Below are 26,136 nucleotides of genomic sequence, written 5' to 3' on the forward strand. Positions count from 1 at the left end.
CCTCCCTTTACCTCTGTACCATTAGAGGAACCCAGGCCTCTCTTTTTCAGTAGCTTTTCTCAGTGGAGTTTGCCATCTCTCCCACACCTCAGGGCTGGAAGAGGTGGCCACTTTCAGATGGTTAGGCTGAAATGCTCACATGAAATATCTGTACCTTAGACTGTCCCATATCTTTCCTGCTCATTACCGGTTGACCTCTGACCTTTCACTTGCTCCTTTTTATTCAGTGGAGACTTGAGCACCTGACTCATGCTTTCCTCCTGTCCTGACCTGCCATCATGCTGGGTAAAACAGTGTAGACTGGGAGGGCCCATTAGGTTCTCTCACTTGCCCAGCCCATGACTTCGATTTCTACTCCAGCCACTTTCTTTGATGTCCTCATCCTGGATCTCGTTATTTCCTGGGAGGGCTGCACTTTCGTGTTATTACATCCCCGAGTCTTACTCTACAGCTTGTCCAACATCTTACCTTACAGCTGCAACTAAATCTGTTGATTTGAAAACAGGTTTTCAACTTCAAACCCCTTTCTTCCTTCTTACCAGCTGCCTGTCTCTGCTTCCGTCCCCTGCTTAGTGTAGTCTGCATGGGAGATTGTCTTCAGACTTGCTTTCTTGTTCTCTCACATCTACCTGGGAAAACCACAGCCTGCTCAAATAGTCTTGACCTGGACACACTCCAGGTTTCCCAGCTAGTTTCTGAATCATTAGTTCTGTTAGTGTCTCTTTCTCTCTCTCTCTCTGCACGGCATGTGGGATCTTAGTTTCCTGACCAGGGGTCGAACCTGAATTGGAAGCACCGAGTCTTAACCGCTGGACCCCCAGGGAAGTGCATTACTCAGTATCTCTTAATTAGAGGTTATTTACCCAGGACTTGCAGGAGGGTTGATTTTCCCTCAATTCTTTTCCAGTTACCTCTGGATCCTGCACACATGTATACCTACTCAGTATTCCTTCTGGGTTTTCCAGTCAAGTTTTAGGTCTTTCAACCTGGAACATCACTTCACACCAGTTATCACATGGCTGTGCCTTTTTCCACAATATCTTCCTGGAAAAAAAACAAAAAAAAACAAAAAAACAAAACCTCTCCAGATTTAACTAATTTCATCAAGGCTTTATCAACAGCAGGCAAGACCAGTGACCTCCAGCCTTATTTTGACTTTAGACTTGGACTGGATGCAATTCCGAAGCATCTTGCCTTGCTTAGACAAGCTAGACTTTGTCAGGCATTGTGCATACTCTTGTACGTTGGTCTGCTCACGTTGAGGATTCAGAGTATGTCTTTACAGAAGCTGTAACATGGCATGATTTCTCAGGTTGAGATGCTAGAAAGTGGTGTGGAGAAGTATGTGTGCTGTGCTAAGTCTCTTCAGTTGCGTCCAATTCTTTGTGACCCCATGGACTGTAGGCCGCTAGGCTCCTCTGTCCTTGGGATTCTCCAGGCAAGAATACTGGAGTGGGTTTCCATGCCCTCCTCCAGGGGATCGTCTTGACCCAGGGATCCAAGCCACATCTTTTACGTCTCCTGAATTGGCAGGAGGGTTCTTTACCACTAGCGCCAGCTGGGAAGCCCATGGGAAAGCATGGTTCTCCCTAATCCATGACTCTGGCTCTCGTTTTGGATCGAGTGAGTGGGTAGCTCTATGACTTCGTCTTTTGTGGTCATACAATCATCACAGTGGCCTGGAGCATCAGCTTAGGCTTCAAAAAAGAAGCAGGATTTGTGTCATAAGCAGTGACCATTCTCATCCGTGAAAGCACTTATTAAACAACCACATTTTGAAAAATGTCCAAATATAGATGAGTAAATAATGCAGGCGATTTTAGTCTTTTTGTTCCAGTCTGACATTTGTTCTATTCTGAGCCTCTTTCTGGAATATGGGCTTTCGTGGTGTGGCCATGAAGGAATTCATCAAAATTTCATGCGGCCTGCGTGGGTCTCCATTGTCCGTGGCTGCCATCTGGCTCAGCCTCGGGCTGGGGTGATCATTATTTCATGCGCTCTCCCGCCCCCGTCCCTGCCGACACTGAATCTGTTTTCCTTCTGCTCCAGCTTTTCCATCTTCCGATTCCGTTCTCTGTTCCAAGATGTATGATGACTGTCATTATTCTCTGTTAGGGGAGGAAGATCTTAGTGAACGCTGGCTTTTGGCTTTTCCATTTCCCCTCAAGACATTAGTCTAGGCTCTCGTGTGCTGCCAGAAGCTCTCAGGTGTTTTTCCCCGGCGTAGGTACCATCTGTCTGAACTGTGACTCTGGTTTCTGGATCATGGCCTGAGAGGCAGGGAGGCTCATCGGCTCTCCCGTCTCCTCCCACTTTCCACGGCTGCCAGGTAGTGAGTGCCCTCATCTTTCTCTCATCACATCTACTTTTTAAAATCTTTCCCAGAAAGTTAGAATCATTTTTGGCTGAGCTGTGATCTCTGAATCTGAACTAAACGTTCTCTGTGTAGCTCACGCAGCAGTTTCTCTTTACTTTTCTCCTTTTGGCCTTTTGTTGTTGTGGTTGTTTAGTCGCTCACTCGTGTCTGACTCTTCGAGACCCTCTGGACTGCAGCATGCCAGGCCTCCCTGTCCTTCACTATCTTCCAGAGTTTGCTTAGATTCATGTCCATTGAGTCAGTGATGCTATCTAACCATCTCATCCTCTGCCACTTCCTTCTCTTTTTGCCTTCAATCTTTCCCAGCATCAGGGTCTTTTCCGGTAAGTTGGCTCTTCTTATCAGGTGGCCAAAGTGTTGGAGCTTCAGCATCTAGCCTTCCAACGAATATTCACTTTGGACCTTTAGAGAAATGAATCGAGATTTTTTTTTTTTTTTTTTCTGTTGTGCACATCACACAGTGGGGTCAGGCAGGAGAAGATGTGTAACCTGGATGGAGCTTCTTGACCTCCATAAAGTTTCAGTCTATGGCAGAAGAGCAGATGACCACGTGATGGTGACATGAGGCAGAACGGGGTAACTCCTGAATTAGTGGCTCAGAAAATCGATCTCCCAGAAGAGTAGAGAGAAGGAAAATTTCTGGCGTAGTGGTGTTTGGAGAAGACAGTGGAGGAGCATACTCTGAGTTGTTGTGAGGGAGGGATGGAAGCATTAAAGGATGCTGATTTCTTGCATTTACATAGAATCAAGGATCAAACCAGTCAATCCTAAAGGAAATCAATCCTGAATATTCATTGAAATGATTGATGCTGAAGCTGAAACTCCAATACTTTGGCCACCTGATGCAAAGAGCTGACTCATTAGAAAAGACCCTGATGCTGGGAAAGATTGAGGGCAGGAGAAGGGGATGACAGAGGAAGAGATGGTTGGATGGCATCACCAACTCAATGGACATGAATTTGAGCATGCTCCATGGAGAGGGCAATGGCACCCCACTCCAGTACTCTTGCCTGGCAAATCCCATGGACAGAGGAGCCTGGTGGGCTGCAGTCCATGGGGTCGCTGAGGGTCGGACACGTCTGAGCGACTTCACTTTCACTTTTCACTTTCATGCATTGGAGAAGGAAATGGCAACCCACTCCAGTGTTCTTGCCTGGAGAATCCCAGGGACGGGGAAGCCTAGTGGGCTGCCGTCTATGGGGTCGCACAGAGTCGGACACGACTGAAGCGACTTAGCAGCTGCAGCAGCAGGAGGTGATGAAGGACAGGGAGGCCTGGCCTGCTGCAGTCCATGGAGCTGCAAAGAGTCGGACACGACTGAGTGAGTGAACAACAGAATCAAGGAATCGTGTGTGAGAATCCAGGGCTGAAAGACCTGGAGGGAGAGAGGGTGGGTTTAGTCTACAGGTCAAATGGACCTTTGGAAGATTCTGAGCAGTGGTTTTTTGGGTGATCAAGCCCTTTTTTATTTTTAAGGAATGATAGACAGGTAGCCTTTGAAGTACAGAGTAGAGAAGGGGCAGATTAAGTCAGGGTGATCAGTCGGTTGTTGAAATGCTACATCTGCCGGAGGAGAAGCCCAGAACTGGGGTGGAGAGAATGATGTGGGTTTGAGGGACAGGAAGGTTCATGCGAAGAGCTGACTCATTGGAAAAGACTCTGATGCTGGGAAAGACTGGGGGCAGGAGGAAGAGGGGACGACAGAGGATGAGATGGCTGGATGGCATCACTGGCTCGAGGAATGTGAGTTTGAGTGAACTCTAGGAGATGGTGATGGAAAGGGAAGCCTGGTGTGCTGTGATTCATGGGGTCGCAAATAGTCGGACACGACTGAGCAACTGAACTGAACTGAAGGTTCATGCTCGTGTTTTGAGTCTGGTCAGCTGGGCATCCTGGTATCAGGATTTCAGTAGAAGTGGGATATGGCTGTTTAGTCAGGTCTGCTTTCCATGCAGGCTGTGTGGTGTTGTAAGGAAGGGCTCTCAGGAGGAAAGGCAAGGGAGACGTGAAAGTGAGGCTGGAGGTGTGCTTGAGGGAAGGACAGGGCTACCTGCTTGGTGTTTGTAATTGAATGAGCAGAATTTAGGGGGTGGAGGAAGAACACTGAGCGGGTGACCTGAAGAATTTGGAGGGAGTGGTTGGCAGATCAGGCCTCACAGTTTCGAGGAGGTGAAGTAATCACGATGGAGAAGTTTTCCAGATTAACCCTCTCACCTCCCACACATTCTGTCACGCCCAGCTGCCCTCTGCCAGGAACCCTGCGCGGTTTTGTCTAAACATTCAGGCATTTGGTTTTGTCTAAACATTCAGGCATTTGGTTTTGCCTGAACATTCAGGCATTTGGTTTTGCGTGAGCATTTAGGCACATCTTCAATTTGTTATGCCTGCTTTTTAAATGAGCAGGGTGACAATATACGACCTTGGCATACTCCTTTCCCAGTTTTGAACCAGTCCTTTGTTTCATGTCCAGTTCTTGTTGCTTCTTGACCTGCACACAGGTTTCTCAGTCATATTGAGGTACAATTGACAAATAAGATTGTGAGATACTTATCTTTTTTTGTTTTCACCAAATGTAGCTTGGTGTTATATTTTTAAGCTATTTTGTTGAATTTCTTTAAAAAATGTACTTGGATCTAGCCATTAAAAATAGAAAATGAATCCCCTAAGTGCAGTTTTGGAGAAGGAAATGGCAACCCACTCCAGTATTCTTGCCTGGAAAATCCCACGGACGGAGGAGCCGGGTAGGCTACAGTCCACGGGGTCGCAAAGAGACACGACTGAGCGACTTCACTTCTCAAGTGGTTTATGCCTCTGCAGTACCAGAAACTCGCCAGCAGGTGGTAGAAGAGAACAAGAACGGATTTTCTGCTTGGTTTCCAAATTCTTTAAGCAAATCAAGACACAAGAACTTGAGATACCTAACGCTAAAGAGGTATTTATTAGAGAGCATTGTTAGCAAGACTCAGTTATGGTGCTTCTGAAAGAGTTGGGCTGCTGGATGTCTGTCCAGACTGTTTGAATCGGGATCCCTGATGGCTGAGTTGGTAAAGAATCTGACTGCAGTGCAGGAGACTGCCTGCAATGAAGGAAACTATCTGCTATACAGGAGATCTGAGTTCGATCCCTGGGTCAGGACGGTCCCCTGGAGAAGGAAATGGCTACCCACTCCAGTATTCTTGCCTGGAAAATTCCATGGGCAGAGGAGCTTGGTGGACTGCAGCCCATACGGTCCCAAAGAGTGGGACATCACTGAGCGACTGAACCATCACCCCTTAGAGAAAGTCCCAAGACCCCTGTTGTTTTTCAGGCTGCAAGTGATTCTTCTACACACCAAATTGAGGCAGCAAATGAGAGTCCTTCCTACAGGGCAGGAGTTATGCTGGGCCTTGAGGATACAATGAATAAGCAAGCTCCATATATTTTCAAACTGACATGCCTGCGGGGCCAGCCAGGTGGTGAGTGGAGCGAGGAAGGGTGGCCATAACAGATGGGAGGGTAGGGTCTGTGGCTGTCTGCGGAGTGTTCCCTCCCAGGCTGCCTATCATTAATTCAGGGCAGCTAGCTGTGGCTATGAGTTAATGCATGCCCTGTGGGGCCAGATCATTTCTTTTTAGAGAGAAGCTGGTAAGGCAGATCTTTGCTTCCTGTTTCCCAACTTCAACATTCTGCGTGGGCCAAACAAAACACGGGTTCAGGTTGGAGTCAGCCTTTCGACTGTCATATCTCCTATAGGGACTTAGGCCAGTAGGGGAGCCACAAAGGCAAATACGCACTTGCTTGCAGTGGTGTGAAAGTCATGGGCAGCCAGGAGGAGAAGGTGCGGTGGGGGAAAGGGGAGTCTTCAGCACGGTGTGAGGGGGTCAGGCATGCTTCCTGACACTCAGCTCTCAACGTCAGCCATATTGTTTTTGAGAAAGACAATCTTGTTCATTGGTGCAGGCAGAGTCTCTGTTATCCTCTCCGGGGACATTCATATCAGTCTTTTTACATGTCATTAATACCAGAATACAGTTGTCCTTTGGTAACTGCGGGGGATTGGTTCTCGGATCCCTTGGTGATACCAAAATACCGGGATGCTCAAGTCCCACATATATTGATAAAACGCCCTAGTACAGCCGGCCCTTTGTATTCGTGCATTCCACATTCCCAACCCATGGTGCAGAGGGCCAGCTGTTGCCATTCGGTCGCTAAGTCATATCAGACTCTGCGACCTCATGAATTGCAGCACGCCAGCCTTCCCTGTCCTTCACTGTCTCCCAGGGTTTCCTGGGCCAATTGTAGTGTTAAAGAAATTATTCTCAGTGCTTCAATTTTTGTAGTCTTGAATGAGTCCAATAAAATACTAAAGTTATTACTCAGCCACAGATATGTTAAACTGATCATTAGACATGTTACAGAACCCTGAGCAATATCTAGTTTTGAGATAATCTGGAAACTTTACTGGTATATTAGGGCCCTAAAGAGAATGCAAGAGAAGCTTTGTTCCTACAAGTTGTTTAAAGAAAACTGATTTCTTACCCATTCTGTTGTGGGGAGGGAGTAATTCACAACACGAGCCAATGTGGAGGTGCTGTGGCCCTCTGTATCACACCTTACATATATTTTCTGTTTTGAAATCATTTAAGTAAAGTGAACTATATATGTAAAAAAAAAAAAGCCATAAATGCACTTAAAACTTAGTGTTGTGAAATTGTTTAGTGATACTGCAAAGATGACACATTTAAAAATAGAAAGGTGCAGATATATAAAATGAAATACCATAGTCAAAACATTTCTGTATGTGAGGTAGAAAGATGAAAATTTCGCTTTGCAAATTTATACCTATTCCTATGAAATTACGTATAAGTATTTTTTTAAGGTGGGTAAACATTTAAGAAGATAGTAAACAAGTTAATAGTTAACTTAGATTGAACTTTCTTTGTGTATGTGGTGTGAGATGGTGTTGAAGGCCTTTTAAAAAGCCATCTTTATTAAACTTGAATAAAATGTGCTAATTTTTAAGTGTACAGTTCATTGAGCTTTTTAAGAACATGTTTATTGAGATATAATTCATGTACCATACAGTTCACTCTCTTGAAGTATACAGTTAATTGGTTTTTAATGTATTCAAGGAATTGTGCAACCCTCACCACTGCCTAATTTCAGAACATTTTCATCACCCCCCAGTTCAGTTCAGTTCAGTCGCTCAGTCGTGTCTGACTCTTTGCAACCCCATGAATTGCAGCACGCCGGGCCTCCCTGTCCATCACCAACTCCCGGAGTTCACGCAGACTCACGTCCATCGAGTCAGTGATGCCATTCAGCCATCTCGTCCTCGGTCGACCCCTTCTTCACCCCCCGAAGGACACCCTATACCCGTTAGCACTCACCCCTATCCTTCCCTTTGCTTAATCCCTGGTAACCACTAATGTACTCAGTGTTTCCGTGGATTTGCCTACCCTGGACATGTCACGTAAATGGAATCTAGCAATATGTGGTCTTTTGTGTCTGGTTTCTTTCAGTGAGCTTCATGTGTTTTCCAGGTTTGTCCATGGTGCAGATATGTCAGTTCTTCATTCTGTTTCATGGCTGACTGATATTTTATTGTATGGTTTATATCACGTTTCTGTTTATACATTCATCAATTAATGAATTGCGTTATTTTCATTTTTGGGGCTAACACGAATAATTCTGCTATGAACATTTATATACAAGTTCCTTGTGTGGACATGTGGTTTTATTTTCTCGCAAGTATGTTCCTAAGAATAGGATTGTAATTATCTCTTTCTTCTTAGAAATTCATTGTTAAGTGGAAGGAAGGCTGACGATTGGGTACCAGAAGGCTGACGATTGGGTACCAGAAGGCTGACGTTGTTAGCTTGCAGTAGGAATCCACTAAGAATCATCTAGAGAGTTCCTGTGTCTCAGTCACCTCAAGTTCATCCCTTCATGCCAAACTTACACTGGGGAGTAAAGTATATCCTGGGTCTCAGGGGTGTAACTACCCATTTGAAGTTCATGTAAAATAAGCAGTGACTCTTACCTGTGATACAGACACACTGTTTCCCAGAATGAATGTTTCCCACAGTCATGACTCTCATAATAATTCACCAGGAGATAAGCAGGTAATTGTTGAGACTTGTTCTACACAAAACAATGATGTCTCTTGACTCTTGAGAACCCATGATTATATTAAGCGTTTGAACTCTTCTTAAAATATCCTGATAGTGGATATTCACATCTCCATGTACCTTGTGTGTTATTTATTCAAAAACTCCTTGATCTAGGAGAAAAAAATAATTCTTGCCCCAGACTAGGCTTTTGGTAAACTTTCTTTCTCTTACAGTATTTTCCCTATTGTCTGCCGCAGCATAAATTTGGAGTATGAGCTGGTATTTATAGACAAAATGTACTTTATTCTCTAGAAGTAGTTTTTGTGATTGTTAACAGGACAAAGTATAGCTGTAAAACTTGAGCACATTTTTGTGTGTAAGGTTTTTGGTGACTTTAACTAGCTGCTAATAGGGCTCAGATTGTCTTGGATTTCGTATCTAGATGAAACCTGGCTCATAAATTGTCAGCCCTGGAGCAAACTTTCTTCCCTTGGTTTTATTTAGTTCTTTCCAGTTGTTTTCCATTTGTGGTTTATTAATACTTCTGGCTTAGCAAAAATATTTGGAGACTGTAAGCTGTAAGTTGGTAATGGTATTGGTAAGTGGCCATGTCTCCTGGACCAGAAATTATGGTTAAACTCATTCTTTTTTTTGCCTTCCCCCCCAGGATCTGAGTATAGTTGGCATTTGGCCTAATGATGATCGAGTGAGAATTTGGAGTGTTTATGAAGATGGTTGGCTTTTAATTATCCTGGGTCACACCAGGAGCTGTGTACTTGCTGTTCATCTTCCCTTTCTGACTGCTTGATGACTTGGGGAGCTTCCCAGGAGAAATGGGGTAGAGAGGTTTAATTTACAGTAGCCGCTGAGACCGAGGGCTTGCTGTGGGCAGTGGGGTGGAAAATGTTTAGATATTTAGATTTTCTACCACTGTGAGCCTTTTGGGTTCCATTTAGAATTCTGTGATCTGTGCAGTTCTCATACCAGTACCTTGGAAGACGGTGAGCTGGCTTTGGTTTTGCTATTAAGTAATATTAGCATTGGTAAAGAAGAGTCCTAGTATATGTCAGGATACTGTGTAGAACAATGCCAGATCTTAAGAGAGGCCAGTGACTTGTGAATTATGTCACTTGAAGCAATGCTGAATATACAATATAAGCTAACCAAGAACTTGCTGTAATTCAAAGGGTTAACCACATTTTAGAGAGATGCCTAGGCTTAAAATACCACTTTCACCACATATTTCAAAACAGGGTTAGACTTTTAAAGAGAAATTTCCGAGAATTGCTTTATCTGTTTATATCCCCAGTGCCAAGCACCAGGCCAGGTATGTGCATAGCTGTTGTCATTACATGGTTTTTGAATGAGTGACTAACCAAATACTTTCTTAGCATTTTAGTTAAAATTAAGAAAGATTACTTAAATGGAAATCTGAATTCTAATGTATTCTTCAGTCTGGGAAAAATTTTATGTAGCAAATCAGTGGTGAACAGCTCTCAACACTGAGGTTTTCATTTAAGAATATTCCTTTTTACAAACGTGTATCACTAGTGATACGCTTCTATAGACTCTTGCATGTGTTTGTTCTTGAGCTATTGCTGAAACTAGGGTGAGTGATTGTGGGAACTGAGGCAAGTTCTTCTAAAACACAGCCGTTCCCTATTCCTCTACCCCGTAGACGCTTGAAGTTTAACCATCAGTTATGCCTTCTGGGGGGTCTTGTTCTTCCTTGCCTAAAATATTTGTAGTGTGAATATTCACTGCAAGAGTAATTAGATTTAACAGAAGTAACTAGTATGTGTAAGCTGTATTTCAACCAATGAGAAGTTGAAAGACAGTCCTGCCCTTGAGAGTGTGCAGAGTAGGCTGGGTGGGCCTGGTAGGTTCCTAATTACATTGTGAAGTTCACTCAGTGCTTCCATAGACACTCAGAGGATGCTCCCTGCCTGTTACGTAAGGACCAGCCTAGGTCCCAGCGTAAGCATTCGTGCTGTGTGCATGATCGGTTGTGTCTGACTCTTCGCATCCCCACTAACTGTAGCCCGCCAGGCTCCTCTGTCCATGGGATTTCCCAGGCAAAGATACTGGAGTGGATTGCCATTTCCTTCTCCAGGGGATTTTCCGGACCCAGGGATCAAACCCGAGTCTTTTGCATGGGCAGGCAGACTGTTTACCACTGTAGTGCCACCTGGGAAGTCCCTACCATAGTGTAACTCAACTTATTCATGTCAAGATGGGGTAAAAGCATTCACCATGTTGGGTTGCTATGGAGACTAAGGGAGATTGTGCAGAAAGTAAACAGAGTAAATGTTGACTGTTGTAATCCTAGCACCTCGTTTGTAGCTGAGAAGACTGAGAGCTGAGGAAATTGGGAGACTTTATTTACGCGAAGAGAGTCTGACTCCCATCTCACCTTCTCTGACTTCAAATTTTTATTCAGTCAGTTCAGTCGCTAAGTCATGTCCGACTCTTTGCGATCCCACGGACTGTAGCACACTAGGCTTCCCTGTCCTTCACTATCTCCTGGAGTTTGCTCAAATTCACTTCCACTGAGTTGGTGATGCCATCCAACATCTCATCCTCTGTCGTCCCCTTCTCCTTCTGCCTTCAATCTTTCCCAGCATCAGGGTCTTTTCCAATGAATAGGCTCTTCTCATCGTGTGGCCAAAGTATTGGAGCTTCAGCATCAGTCCATCCAGTGAATATTCAGGGTTGATTTCCTTTAGGATTGACTGGTTTGGTCTCCTTGCAGTCCAAGGGCCTCTCAAGAGTCTTCTCCAACACCACAGTTTGAAATCAGCTTCTCGGACTTCAAATTTTTATTAGGGTAGTTTAAAAAGGGCACAGCCCAGACTCACAGATACTGAAAACGAGTTTATGGTTACCAAAGGGGAAATGTGTGGCAGGGGAAGGGATCAAATCAAGAGAGTGGGATGAGCATACACGTACTACTATATATAAAACAGGTAACCAACAAAGACCTACTGTATAGCACAGGAATCTCTACTCAATATTCTGTAGTAACCTGTATGGGAAAAAAGTCTGAAAAAGAATGAATATATGCATGTGTATAGCTGAACCACTTTGCTGTACACTTGAATCAAACTAACATTGTAAGTCAGCTATACGCCAATAAAATAAAAAGAATAGAAAGAACAGAGCCCATTCTTTTGGGAAGAATTGTCTTCTCTAAAATTGTGAATAACCTTTTCAATAATTTTACTCTGGGCAAGGAAAGAGCTAGGAGGTAGACACTTTTATCTATTTAAATTATGTTTAGTTTTTTCCTAATATTTTCAACTGTGTGCCGTAATCCCTGCATTTATAGGTTTTTAGCATGACAATGAGGTTTGTCAAAGTTATTGAGTCATAAGTAATATGTACGTCTCATGGAATTCGTTGTAAAAATGGGACCTGTTTTGTGGTGTCATGGGGATTATATAATGATTATATTATATTATGAATGAAGTTTGATGGAAAAAGGAGGGAAGGGTGTTTCTGTCTCTTTGGCAGCTTCTCAGACTGAAAACAGCAGCTTCTTGATGTGTGCTGGCCTGGGGCGTGTCTCTGGAAACCACACCCTGTAAGGGCGCTCTCACTGGAAGGTAGATGCTAGATTCTGTCCCTAAGTGGAGCAATTAAGGCGGACCCATTGTTTGTGAATTGTTCCATAATGTGGTTCCCGTGATCCACAGAGGCTTCTGATGCTGTGTTCCTTGGGTTTTTGTTGTTGTTGTTGTTGTTTGGTTTTTGCCATGACTTACATGAATATGGTTGGCTGATGATGATCATATGTGTATCTTAAATCTCTTGATCTAATAGATGACCGATTAATTAGTAAGTAACTTACCTTGGAATCAACTGTGAGCCCAGCTGAAGCTCATCAGCTAGTTTTTTTGTCAGCAAACATCCTTTCCCCTCTTTTAAAACAACCTCCAATGGGCACTGTGTTTTTGCACTGCGATTCACACAAAAATGTGGTCTAGAGTGCTTTGGGGATTCTAAACATCTTTTAAATGGCTACTTAAAACGAACTGAAAAATTTAAAAGAGGCGAGTGCCTGCTGAGTTGTGTTAATGGGTATTTTGCCGATAACCAATCTGGTATGAAGTAGTCTTTTAGAAGTTCCCAGAATGTTTGGGATTTAAGACATCTGGATTTCATGGCCAGAACCAGAACAGAGAAGTGAAGCTGTAGAGAAACTTGGTGCTTATATATTGGTGGGCAAGCTCATCTAGCAAGAAGATTAAAATAAAGCCCCAAACAAAACAGTAAAGGGTATAAAGATCATTTTCATTGGTTTAGCAATTATATTTCATAGCAAAAGAAATGGCTTTTTTGACATTTGCCAACTCGGCACTTACTGAGGATGTATTTGGTTGGTAGGTATTTTCTTCCACAACATATGCCCTTTAAAAATTTCCTATCAGGACTTCCCCTGGTGGCCCAGTGGTTAAGAATCTTCCTTCCAATGCAGGGCACGCAGGTTTGATCTCTGGTCAGGGGACTAAGATCCCATGTGCCGTGACCAAGACCAACGCAGTCAAATAAATAAATACCTAAAAAACAAAAAAACTTCCTATCAAGGGTTTCTTTGGAGGCTACAGGTGGTAGGACAGGTTTGGCTATGGTGTTTATGCAGAGTGAGCTTTCTGCCACACTGTTCTGCCCTTAACATGCCCAGGGGGAGTAATTATAACTTCACAGGAAGCATCTCACCCGAGAACCTCAGACTTGGCCCTGTCACTTCTCAACTTCTTTCCAGCAGGCTGGCCATTCACCACGCAGGGACACATGGCTCCAAGATGCACTGGCCTCGACTGTAGTGTGTAGTCCTTTTTTTCCCACTTTTCTTTTTGAAGGGGTCAAATATTTTCACATATCATTTGTAGGCTCTAAAATAGGTATGGCAAATACATCTTTCCGTTTGAAAATTACAGGACTGAGCAATAACAGTAGAAGTGTGTGGTGTGAGATGGATCCAGGGTTGAATGCTACCTAGATGAAATCTGCTATATGTTTTTGCTTATTTCAAGTGGTAATGATTTTGTTTTAACTTCTTTAGGAAAATACGGAAAGGGACAAGGAAGAGGGAAGAAAACAAGTTTTTATAGAAGAGAAGGTGTGGCCGTTTGGTGACATAGTCATTACTCCTGTTTGTGTTGACTTTTGATAGCTCATTGGGAAACAGGTGGTCTCTATTTAGTCCTATGAATCACAGCCTCATTACATAAAATGTATCACACCTCAAATAGCTGGCTAATGAGTGTGGTTCAAAATTATTGAAAAACACAATGAGTAATTGTTGGATTAGAACTACCAGTTTCTCTTTCAAGATTTCGTAACTGCCTTTAGCATACTGAATTCTTCAAATATAGATGGTTTACATTTTTAAAGTATGATTTCAGTTTTGTTTTTTGGGGGGAGGTGTCCAAAAAACGGCCTTGACTCTATTTTGAGGTCCTTTCTAGATCTCTGTATTTTTTTTTTTTAAATAGTTTCCAGGATATAGAAGGTAGTCTAGCGGAGGTTTATAATGTGGTAAGTCAGTTTTGTACTTTTAAGTAAAAGATGTTACTTCTGGCAACATGGACTTTTTCTTTGTTTGCTATGATGAAACTTTTTATCTTCATTGTACAGATGCATTGTAATAGCTAATTGTACTAACACTGGTGAATGCTCTTCCTGAATTGGGCAAGCGCTGAGGGCTGCATAACAGTAGTCATAACAGTAATCCATTTAATTCTCTGTGCAACCCTGTGACCTAGGTACTTTGTACTGCATCTGTGAGAAAACAAAGAGGTTAAGCTCCCTGGTTCAGGGTTACAAGTAGGAAGTGGTGGTGGTGGGGCTTCACAAGCTCCAGGGCTCCACCCTGGCCTTACCTGGCCAAGGTAGGGGCCTCTCTGCGTGTTTCTTAAGGAGCGTGATCCAGGCAGCTGCTGTAGACGGAAAATCCCTTGTATGAACTTCTCTTTTCAGTTTAAAGCTCTTGGAAGAACTTTTTGTTTAAATTTCTTAGGAGAGGTCTTGATGTGTTTATATGGATATGTAAACTGCTAATGAAAAATTTTACTTTACAGTGTTCAGATGTTTTTCATTGTTGAGGCTGAGGTAGATAGTATATACAGTATGAGCATTTTATCATGTTCATGAAAATGTCAGGAGAAATGCTGAAGTCATTTACAGATAACTTTTCATTTTATTAACATTTAGAGTACATTTTCTCTCTCTCTCTCTCATACACACATGCACACACACAAAAACATATGCACAATCGTTATGTGTTCAGACACAAGTCTCTTATTTTCAGGAAGACTGAAAAAATTAATTCAACATTTTTTGTTTACTAAGTTAACTTCTTCATACTCTTAACAGTGAGGGATTATTTTTGAAGTCACACAGATGGAAGACAACTTAATTTGTTTTAGTTTAGGAATACTCTATGTCTGATGCAGTTGAGACATTCTCTTACTGAGCTCTTGTAAAATACTGTTGGTTTTTGGTGTCTGTTCCATGTGGATGATTCTGTAACTTTCTTGAAAGTTAAACTTTCTGAACCTCAACCTTCTTACTAGTGAAAGGGGAATGGTAAGGATTATTAAACTTCCAGATTGTATGCATTTCATAGATAATGAGAAAAATTACCTACCTGAAAGCTGGTGTCCTTTTCTTTATCCTTAAAATGTAGGAGACACAAGAAATTGACCTAAACCTGATGGAATCTGACTTCTTCTGAATGTCATAAAAATTTAATTTGTGTATCTATTGCATAAGAAACACTGTGGTTACTACAGAATCAGCTCAGTTCATTTCAGTTGCTCAGTCGTGTCCGACTCTTTGCGACCCCATGAATCTAAGCACGCCAGGCCCCCCTGTCCATCACCAACTCCTGGAGCTTACCCAAACTCATGTCCATCAAGTTGGTGATGCCATTCAGCCATCTCATCCTCTGTCGTCCCCTTCTCCTCCTGCCCTCAATCCCTCCTAGCATCAGGGTCTTTTCCAATGAGCCAACTCTTCGCATGAGGTGGCCAAAGTATTGGAATTTCAGCTTCAACATCAGTCCTTCCAATGAACACCCAGGACTGATCTCCTTTAGGATGGACTGGTTGGCTCTCCTCGCAGTCCAAGGGACTCTCAAGAGTCATCTCCAACACCACAGTTCAAAAGCATCAATTCTTTGGTGCTCAGCTTTCTTCATAGTCCAACTCTCACATCCATACATGACCACTGGAAAAACCATAGCCTTGACGAGAAGGACCTTTGTTGACAAAGTAATGTCTCTGCTTTTTAATATGCCATCTAGGTTGGTCATATATACATAAGAAAAAAATGCTATAATTAGCTATAATTCTACAACTTAGAAATCATTACTGTTAATATTTTCATTCTATATTTATTTATATAATGTACACATATTTATATACACATATTTACATAATGCATAGAATTATAGAAATTGGGATCATACTCTGTACTTTTTCACAAATTGCCTTATAATTAACATGTTACGTATTCTTTTTTCTGAATGTTGAGCTTTTTTTTTTAAAATTTTATTTTTACTTTATTTTACTTTACAATACTGTATTGATTTTGCCATACATTGACATGAATCCGCCACGGGTATATACGAGCTCCCAATCCTGAATCCCCCTCCCACCCCATATCATCTCTCTGGATCATCTCCATGCACCAGCCCCAAGCATCCTGTATCTTGTATCGAACATAGATTGGCACTTCGTTTCGTACATGATAGTATACGTGTTTCAATGCCATTCTCCCAAACCATCCCACCCTCTCCCTCTCCCTCACAGTCCAAAAGTCCGTTCTATACATCTGTGTCTCTTTTGCTATCTCGCATACAGGGTTATCATTACCATCTTTCTAAATTCCATATACATGTGTCAGTATACTGTATTGGTGTTTTTCTTTCTGGCTTACTTCACTCTGTATAATCGGCTCCAGTTTCCTCCATCTCATTAGAACTGATTCTCTTTTTAATGGCTGAGTAATACTCCATTGTGTATATGTACCATAGCTTTCTTATCCATTCATCTGCTGATGGACATCTAGGTTGTTTCCATGTCCTGGCTATTATAAACAGTGCTGCAATGAACTTGGGGTACATTTGTCTCTTTCAATTCTGGTTTCCTTGGTGTGTATGCCCAGTAGTGGGATTGCTGGGTCATAAGGCAGTTCTATTTGCAATTTTTTAAGGAATCTCCACACTGTTTTCCATAGTGGCTGTACTAGTGTGCATTCCCACCAACAGTGTAAGAGGGTTCCCTTTTTTTTCACAAATTGCCTTATAATTAATATGTTATGTATTCTTTATAAGTGATAAATATACTTTTCTGACATGAGTTTAAGTTTCATGCAGTTTTGTTTTATGTTTATATTACAGTTTATCCAATTTCTTTTTATTGGGCATTCAGAGTGTTTTTAGTTGTTGCTATTCTGCAAAATGCTGTGAAGCAGTTCTGCAGATGTCTCTGAGTTCTTGTCCTTACCTGTCCTTACCTGTCTTAGTATAAATTCCCAGATCTGCACATAGTGTGCCCCGAAGTAGCCATGTCTAAGATGTCAGATGCATTTCATACATTGCCTTTTAGAATAGTGGTGTCATTTTATATTATGCTCAGTAGTGTATAGAGCATGCCAAATTCCCATGTCCTCAAAATATAAACTTTTAAGAATCTGTTTAGTTTTGTAAATATAGTGTAAATGGAATCAGGTCTTATATCACTATTTAGATTTTGATTAAGTATCTATAAATGAGTGGGCTTCTGGAGTGGGACAGTGGTAAAGAACCCACCTGCAGAATGCAGAAAATGAAAGAAACATGGGTTCAATCCCTGGGTCGGGAAGATCCCCTGAAGTAGGAAATTGCAACCCACTCCAGTATTCTTGCCTGGAAAATTCCATAGACGGAGGAGCCTGGTGGACTATTGTCCACGGGTGGCGAAGAGTCCGACATAATTGAGCATGCGTGCACATGTGCATGTAGAAAGAGGAGTACATTCATGTTTTGACATATGGAGGGAGATGCTCTTAAATCTGCTACATACTATGATTTTGCCTTTCTGTTGTCTTTTTGGAGAAACTTACCACTCTGATAGTTGGGTTTTCTGAATATCTCTATGTATACTTTGTTAATATTCTGAATCTAACTCAGTGTTGTCTGTACAGCAGAGGTATTCTTTTGAGGGTTAATTATTGCAGTGTGTTGCTGGGCGTTACTTGAAGGTTGATGCATGTAATGAGGTTAAGCATATACCACTGTGAGCCACCCTTAGGTACTTGATTGCACAGCATCTTGGCCATTATTAACAAATAGGTGATATTTATCCAGTTTCAGATGAGCAGACTAGGGTTCATGGAGGTGATTTAACTTGCTTAAGATCACACAGCTACACGATAATGAAAGTGGGATTTGAATATGCTTTTGTCTGGCTTGAGCCCTTTCTCCTTCCATTTCATCACTCACTACACTGCCTCTCAACTGGCCCATCCAGTGCTGTTGACTGTCACTCTGCTCTCTCTGTGTCTGTGGGGCGCAACCCTTTTCCCTTCTCCCTCACTGCCTTTAATCTACCTTGATTTAGGAACATAACCTACAGATAGTTTCAGTGGTGGATAATTAAGAATTTGTAGCTCTGAGGGGCTTTCCTGTGACTGACTAGAGAGAATGGACTTTGACATTGGCTTTGGTTATTCCTGAGATTTTTTTCATGTTTTTTAGCTTTGGGTAGGAGTTCCCAGGACTTCACAGGTGGTGCTAGTGGTAAAGAACCCAGCTGCTAATGCGGGAGATATAAGAGACTGTGGGTTTGGTCCCTGGGTTAGGAAGATCCCCTGGAGGAGGGTATGGCAGCCCACTCCAGTGTTCTTGCCTGGAGAATTCCACGGACAGAGGAGCCTGGCAGGCCATAATCTGTAGGGTCACAAAGAGTCGGACACGACTGAAGCGACTTAGCACACACGCAGGAGTTCCCAGATAAATGAGATGTTACTGTGTTTTCACTAGCTGTGATCAGTACTCACTTTAAGTTTTTTGGATCTTTTTTGAAAATTCAGAAGAGTTTGTGCCTCACAGGTTAGCTGGGATAACCCATGAGACAGTCGAGGTTACTCCTGAAGGAATATACCATTCCATTTGGATATGTTTTAATGCACTTTTAAACTCTGTGTTTCATTTCTGTGGCTGTGAGCTCCTTGCATTTTTTTTAAGGTCTCTACCCACTATCCAGGTAAGTGCATCTAACGGAGACACTCAGCAAATGTTTAATTCATGCAGCGATGTATCCCTTCTTAGAGAATGCCCTTTGTAGGAAAGGATCTGTTACTTCCTGCAGCTGAATGTGTCACCTTCTGACGCAGGCTCCTGTCCTTATTTATAGAACCAGCTTGTGAGAAACTACTGTTAATGTTAGACAGAACCATTGTTTTGTCAGTTACCCATTGTTATGAGTAGTGATGGCACTCCTGGGTGTTGTGGAAAAGATACAGAAGATATACAAGGACTGGAGGTGGACTGTAAAGCTGTCAGTGGTGAGTAAGGACAGCAGGAGCTTTATAGTTCACTGAGGGCTTTAAGTGAGGAGGAGGGTATGGCAACCCATTCCAGTGTTCTTGCCTGGAGAATCCCATGGACAGAGGAGTCTCCAATCAGGCTTCAGAGATTGGGTTTCTTCCTGAAGTGGTGGTAGAGCAAGGCCTCTGCTTTTGGGTGGTGGGTCCATCTGTAGGGCCGCTGCTGTCCCAGCTGCTGGGGTGCGTCTGCCAACACCCTTGGCTGGAGTCCCAGTCCTCGGAGGTCCTTGGAGCAGCCTTCCCTGGATGGCTTCCATTTTCTTTTCTACTGTTGTCCCAATGTTTTTGAATTGATGCCTTCGAAGTGTGGTGTTGAAGAAGACTCTTGAGAGTCCCTTGGACTGCAAGGAGATCAAACCAGTCAATCCGAAAAGAAATCAACCCTGACTGTTCATTGGAAGGACTGATGCTGAGCTTCCCAGGTGGCGCTAGTGGTAAAGAACCTGCCTGCCAATGCAGGAGACATAAGAGGCCCAGGTTCGATCCCTGGGTCAGGATGATCCCCTGGGGGAGGAAATGGCAACACACTCCAGTATTCTTGCCTTGAGAATTCCATGGACAGAGGAGTCTGGCAGGCTGCAGTCCACAGGGTTGCAAAGAGTTGGACACTACTGAAGTGACTTAGCACGCGCAGACTGATGATGAAGCTCCAATGCTTTGATCACCTGATGCCAAGAGCTGACTCGGGGAAAAGACCCTGATGTTGGGAAAGATTGAAGGCAAAAGGGAAAGGGGGCAGCAGAGAATGAAATGGTTAGATAGCACTGACTCTATGAACATGAATCTGAGCAAACTCCAGGAGATAGCGAAGGACAGGGAAGCCTGGCATGCTGCATCCATGGAGTCTTGAGTCAGACATGACTTAGCAACTGAACATTCTCTCTATGGGATCCCCTTTCCTCCCAACCACTCACCCTCAAAAGACAGAGGAAGATAGAATTGGTAGACGTTTTCTCAGCAGTTTCACTAAGAACATTGTTGGTAACCATAGGCATGGTCTGCTCATATGTAAAAGCCCTAAGTGTGGTCTTGTCTGTGTAAAGTATATACCATATCCCCTCTCTCTCTTGTCTGCCAGTGTCAGGATTTAATGATTTTCTTCGTAGGATATTACAGTAAATGGCTGTTTACACAAATCAGGGACATTTCATGAGGATGTTTAAGGATAGTCTTGCCCTCCGCTATACAGCTTTGTAATGAAACTTGAAGGATTTCAGAGTGGAATTGAAATTAATGATGTGTGTGTATAGTTAAGGTTATACCTTAATTTGGTTTTATTTACCCTTAGTAGGGTAGGTTGCTTTTAGGCTTTTTAAAAATAGAAAATATGCTAGAAATAGAGCTTCTAAGTTTTGTTTATTCTGCATAAAATGATAGTATTATAAAGAACACTTGCTGTGGTTTTTTCTGTTTATATTTGTTCATACTAAAGTGGTTAACCACTCTCTTTGTAACACAGAAATGCACGTACAATTTCCTGTGTGGAACAACTTTTGATGATATCTGCACATTCTTTAAGTATGACTTTGGATGCCTATTAAATAATCTGATACTGAGTTTGACTTGTGTATTATTCCTGATTAAGAGAAAATTAATCCCCAAATCTGTCTTTCAGGCAGTAACAGAGAAGAATTTTGAAACAAAGGATTTTCGAGCCTCTCTAGAGAATGGTGTTCTGTTGTGTGAGTAAGTATTTAAAGCATTTAAAAAATAATTCAAAAGCAAAGGTGTGTGTGTGTCTGTGTGTGTGTGTGTGTGTGTGTGTGTGTGTGTGTGTGCGCATGCATGTTATCAGCTGTCTTATCCCCTGCTGCGTGGACACTGTAGTCACTGACATGTTTTCCTGGTAACAAATGAGATTTGATCCCTGCAAATTGACACCCCCGCAGTACCAGGCAGTAGGAAGGGGTTATCGGTCTCTGTATCTAAAGATAGCATTAGTGAAATATATATTATTTTAAATTAGTAAACAAGAAAGATTCTATTATTGCCTGGCGGGCCAGTAGTGGTGGGTGGTTGAGGAGAAAGCCTTATCACGTAGCACCAGCTCTCACTTGCTGTGAGTATTCTAATACATGGAGGTGCCTGGTTTAGAAGTTAATGTTACTTGTTTCCTTCATCAGTACATAGTGATGATTATAGAACAAATTTAGGCTATAGCAAATTTCTTCTTTGAGCTTTAAGTGGAGTCATTACATTACCACAATCAATTTGAGTTATGGGCCAGCCGTTCATTCAATTAATATGATGTTATTAAGAATCACATCTGAAGCTTTGGTTATCCTAAGAGCCTTGTGCCATGATTAATGGTATGGAGCCTAAAGTATATGTTTAATGTAATATTTTGTTCCCCCGTGGCGGCAGAGCACAATTTGCCAGGTGGTGACCTTTGAGAGGGAGGAGCAGGCAGGCTGTGGAATGGAAGGACGAACTCCTGGGTGAGGGTGCAGATTGCAGATGTGAGCAAATAAAGTATAAGAATGTACTTAAGTATGTACTCACATTTTTGAAAGCACTTAAGTATTCCAATCTAGACACTTATGGCATAAGTATTTATGGAATCTGTCCACAAGCGTGCACTGGGAGTGTATGTGCTCAGACTTAGATGATTTCGTTTATCCTTTTACAGGAAGGTTGTTTACAGCAAGGATCAGGAGTTACGTGGCCTAGGTTTGATTCCTTGCTTCATACTTTCAGACATTTGAGCAAGTGACAATATCTGAGCCTTATTTTCTTGTCTATAAAGTGGAGATCAGAGCATCTGATCTGCCTAATTCACAAAGTTCCCATAATATTGGGTTTGCCAAAATATTTGTTTGGGTTTTCCATAACATCTTACAGAAAATCCAAACAAACTTTTAGGCCAACCCAATACATATATCACGGTTTCTATAAACTATCAAACTTTATGTACATACAAGTTATTACTAGGTAGATGGCCATGAAGATAAAAGTCTCTCTGTCATCTGCTGTGTTGGTAGGTGTTCAAACTTCATTGTCTTAGACCAGTGTTGTGAAGTTGAACCTTATTAACTGTTGATATTCAACCATCAATGCCTTACAGAAAATGTCCATTTCATGTAATTCTACATAATAGAGAGTAGGACAGTTATATGAACAAGGGCCACAGGGAAAGCTTAAGGGAGGTTTCTTGTCCTTTTCTGATGCCACATTTAGTTGTTGTAGCCAAATAGTGTTTAATCTTGGTAGGCTATGTGGTCAGCTCAGTTGATCATTCAAAGGAAATTACTTTATCTTGGTTTGCAAATTATATATATTTTAATGTGTTCAGAAGATGGAGGGGAAAATATGGCTGTTAGACACATGTGGTCTGAAATCTTAGCTATGAGTACACTATTTAGGAGCTTGCTGCAAAAATAACTTTGATGTCAATTGTAAGCCCTGTAAGTCAGGATTGGTGTAGTTGGGTTTATGTAGGAGGCAGACCTAGGAGAAGGCAATGGCACCCCACTCCAGTACTCTTGCCTGGAAAATCGTATGGACGGAGGAGCCTGGTAGGCTGCAGTCCATGGGGTCGCTAAGAGTTGGACACGACTGAGCGACTTCACTTTCACTTTTCACTTTCATGCATTGGAGAAGGAAATGGCAACCCACTCCAGTGTTCTTGCCTGGAGAATCCCAGGGACGGGGGAGCCTGGTGGGCTGCTGTCCATGGGGTTGCACAGAGTCAGACATGACTGAAGTGACTTAGCTTAGCAGGAGGCCGACCTATGGAGAACAGAGGTGTTTTTAGACTTAGGAGTGCACGTCTAACAACCCAAATAGGTGATCTTTTCAAAGAGGTCACTTTGTGGTTTTATAGTTCCAGTGATGAGTTATTACTCAACACTTTAAGGGATCTTCCTTTTGCGGGCATCACTTTCCAGAACTAGGTCATTAAACATACTTATAGTGACACTTGGGTGTTTTATTTGAAATGCAATTTATGTACCAGCCTGGGCTCTGATTTACTTGAGGTGATTTCCAAAAAATATATCCAATTTGAGTAGATTGTCACCAGTGAGGATATTCAAAGTTGATTTAAAAAAAAAAACAGCTGTTTTGATGACAGTCAGCATTGTTAGGTTAAATACATTGTTCTACCTTGATGGCCACAGCAAACATTTGGATACATGTTTAGAGGCAGATACATTGGTTTTTAAAAATGTCATTTAAATTCACAGCCTCCAGAAGCTCATTCTTTTCCTAATTGAAGTAACATCAATTTGGGGTTTTGTACATTACCAAATAAGTAGTCAATCTATTTAGGAGAAGGAAATGGCACTCCAGTATTCTTGCCTAGAAAATCCCATGGATGGTGGAACCTGGTAGGCTACAGTCCATGTGGTCGCAAAGAGTCGGACACGACTGAGCGACTTCACTCACTTCACTATTCCTTAAATGAATATTCCTAAGAGTAGTGTAAGTAAATATTTAACTGTGGTAATCAGCAATTTTAGTTTAAGATGAGATCCCAAAGTACTACATGATGTTTAAAAAAAACCCCAAAACTCTTACTGGTGAATTTCATTGTTTATAACCCTGGTTAATGAATGCATTTTAATCTAATAGATCCAGTGTAGATAAAAAGTCTAGGTAATTATATTCTGTATAAATTTATAACTAAAGAAAAGCCTAGCTGGTTGGTCTACAAAATGATTAAGCATCATTATTTGATCACGTCATCCTGAATAGTTGTAATTTCTAAGAGGAAAGTAAAACCTGCCCCTCAGAAGCCTGGTATTATAAACCTTGACTTTTAAATTAGTGGTAAATATAGCAGGGACTTCCCAGGTGGCTCAGTGGTAAAGAATCCCCTTTCCAGTGCAGGAGATGTGGGTTCAATTCCCGGGTCAAGAAGATCCCTTGGAGATGGAAATGGCAAGTTACTTCACTATTCTTGCCTGGAGAATCCCATGGACAGAGGAGCCTGGTGGGCTATAGTCCATGGGGTTGCAAAAGAGTCGGACATGACCAAGTGACTAAACAGCAGCAACAAAATGTATTGGACTGTCTGTCTCTGCAAATATTTTACCCATCTGAGATATCAAGTTTTAGCTGAAATATGATTTAAAAAACGAATTCAGATTTTTAAAATAGTCTATAGGAAAAGGCTGACTTCTGTTTAGTTCATTGCCAGAAAAATGACCAATTCTTCTGAAATATAGGGTCTGCATATTGCCTCTTTAAAAATCTCTAGACATTATCATTAAAGAGTTCATTATCACCATTAAAGAGTTTTCTTACATTTTATCTAGCAATGTCAGCAGCCGTTTATGCTTTAGTAGTAGTTTGAACTGGCATTCTGGAATATCAAAGTCAAGAGTTGGAGGAAATGAGCTCATTATAGTTTTTTCCCGACTGGCAGTGTACTGACATTTCAGATAGTTTAAACTGGGTATAAACGCTGCACTGAGGTTTCAGACAAGATACACATCTGAGTAATGAAGGTAGTTATGTGCATTTATTGCTTTTTAATCTGATTGGCTATTGAAGTTAGTGTCTTCTGTAAATCATTTTAGTATCATTTAATTTGATTGACTGTGGGATCCAATCAGTGGAGGGCTAAAAAATACGTCCCTGGTTAAAGTCTGTTGTTGTAATCATTTTACTGTATACCTTCGGCAAGTAATCTCTCTTGGCTTTATTAAACAGTGAAATGGGAATAAAATCTAATTTGAGGGATTTTCTAATTAGCAAAAGGATTGACAGGGGTCTAAAAGGTGATTTCAGCTCCTTGTTCTAATTTTCTATGAATTTTATTCATAGTGTCCATTCATCTGTCTCCTCTCTTCAGTGTTTATTAGAGTTCGTGAAGACTCCCTTACTATATACTTAAAAATATTCACAATCCAGTCTTACTCCATGGTTCTGCAGTATTATTTCTCTTCTCTAAATGTATTTAGTTGGGGCATATCCAGCTAGTGATGTGAGTAATTTCATAGTTACTCATCTTGTGATAGCAATCTTGGAAATATTTAAATGAAAACATTCTTTATGATCCTTATGAGGTAAGAAGATGTATTTGAAGGTAATCTTACTGGGCGTGTCTCTGTTTAGTCAGTCTGTACTTCCCATCTCTGGAATTACGCCAAGTTTTTACTCCATCCCAAGTCAGCCACTCAGACATTGATGCCTTTTTGAACTCATGGCTCACATTATTGAGCAAACTCTTCTCATATTGTCGCCAGGCCTTCCTTTCCCTGATTTGCAGCTTGGAAAGAGTGGAGCAAATAAACTTTTACCTATTAGTTTGAGAAATCCTATTTCTGTTTCTATCTGCTGTGTGAATACTATCCTGTCTTCCTGAAATGATCTAGGATTTTGTTGAAGATACTTTCAGAAGAAGAAGGAAAATATGATTAAAAAATACTCCTGTGAATTTACTACGGGCTACTCAGGTGATTGTTTTAAAAATCAGACAAGAAGAGAACCTGGCCACTTCTGATTCATGTGAGAGAGCTCTTTCCTTTGTTCGAGTTGGAGACAGGCACATGTTGAGTGAAAGTGACATCAGAGGGTTCTTGGAACTTCTACGCAGGGCTGTGTATAATGCCTATCTGTAAAAGTGAGGGCTTTTATTCTTAGAGCTCTTTCTGTTTTGAATTTCCTGAGGACAGTTGCATTCATACAGCTCTCCAACTTACCAACCTGTTGACCCTGATCCATATTATAGCCATTTAAAATTTAAGTAATAAGAACTATTTTTTTCACTTAAAGTAATACAAGTTTTGAAGTTTCTATACTATTTGATTACCCAATAGTAAACAAACAAGGGCTTCCCAGTGGCACTAGTGGTAAAGAACCTGCCTGCACATGCAGGAGGCATAAAGAAATGAGTTGGGAAGATCCCGTAGAGAAGGCCATGGCAACCTACTCCAGTATTCTTGTCTGGAGAATCCCATGGACAGAGGAGCCTGGCAGGCTATGGTCCATGGGGTCACCAAGAGTTGAACATGACTGAAGCAACTTAGCACCCACATGCAGTAAACAGAGATGCAAGTATTGGGAATCCCTCAAGTTCATAAAGAAAATTAAATAATTTTAAACTGCCTTCTCTTCATGGTAGTG

General features: G+C 41.8%; 1 protein-coding gene across 26 annotated transcripts in view; it reads left to right on the forward strand.

Moving 5' to 3' along the window:
• LMO7 (LIM domain 7) overlaps positions 1 to 26,136 on the forward strand; it is a 219,317-nt gene that overhangs the window by 53,851 nt on the left and 139,330 nt on the right. For all 26 annotated transcript variants that reach the window (XM_060394587.1, XM_060394589.1, XM_060394588.1 and 23 more), the window contains exon 2: positions 20,681 to 20,751. Coding sequence is in view for 21 of the 26 variants with exons in the window: in XM_060394560.1 (XP_060250543.1) it covers positions 20,681 to 20,751 (71 nt within the window). In the remaining 5 variants the exon portion in view is untranslated. The remainder of the gene's footprint in view (positions 1 to 20,680; positions 20,752 to 26,136) is intronic.

The sequence above is a fragment of the Ovis aries genome, chromosome 10, assembly GCF_016772045.2.
Source record: "Ovis aries strain OAR_USU_Benz2616 breed Rambouillet chromosome 10, ARS-UI_Ramb_v3.0, whole genome shotgun sequence".
Taxonomy (NCBI): domain Eukaryota; kingdom Metazoa; phylum Chordata; class Mammalia; order Artiodactyla; family Bovidae; genus Ovis; species Ovis aries.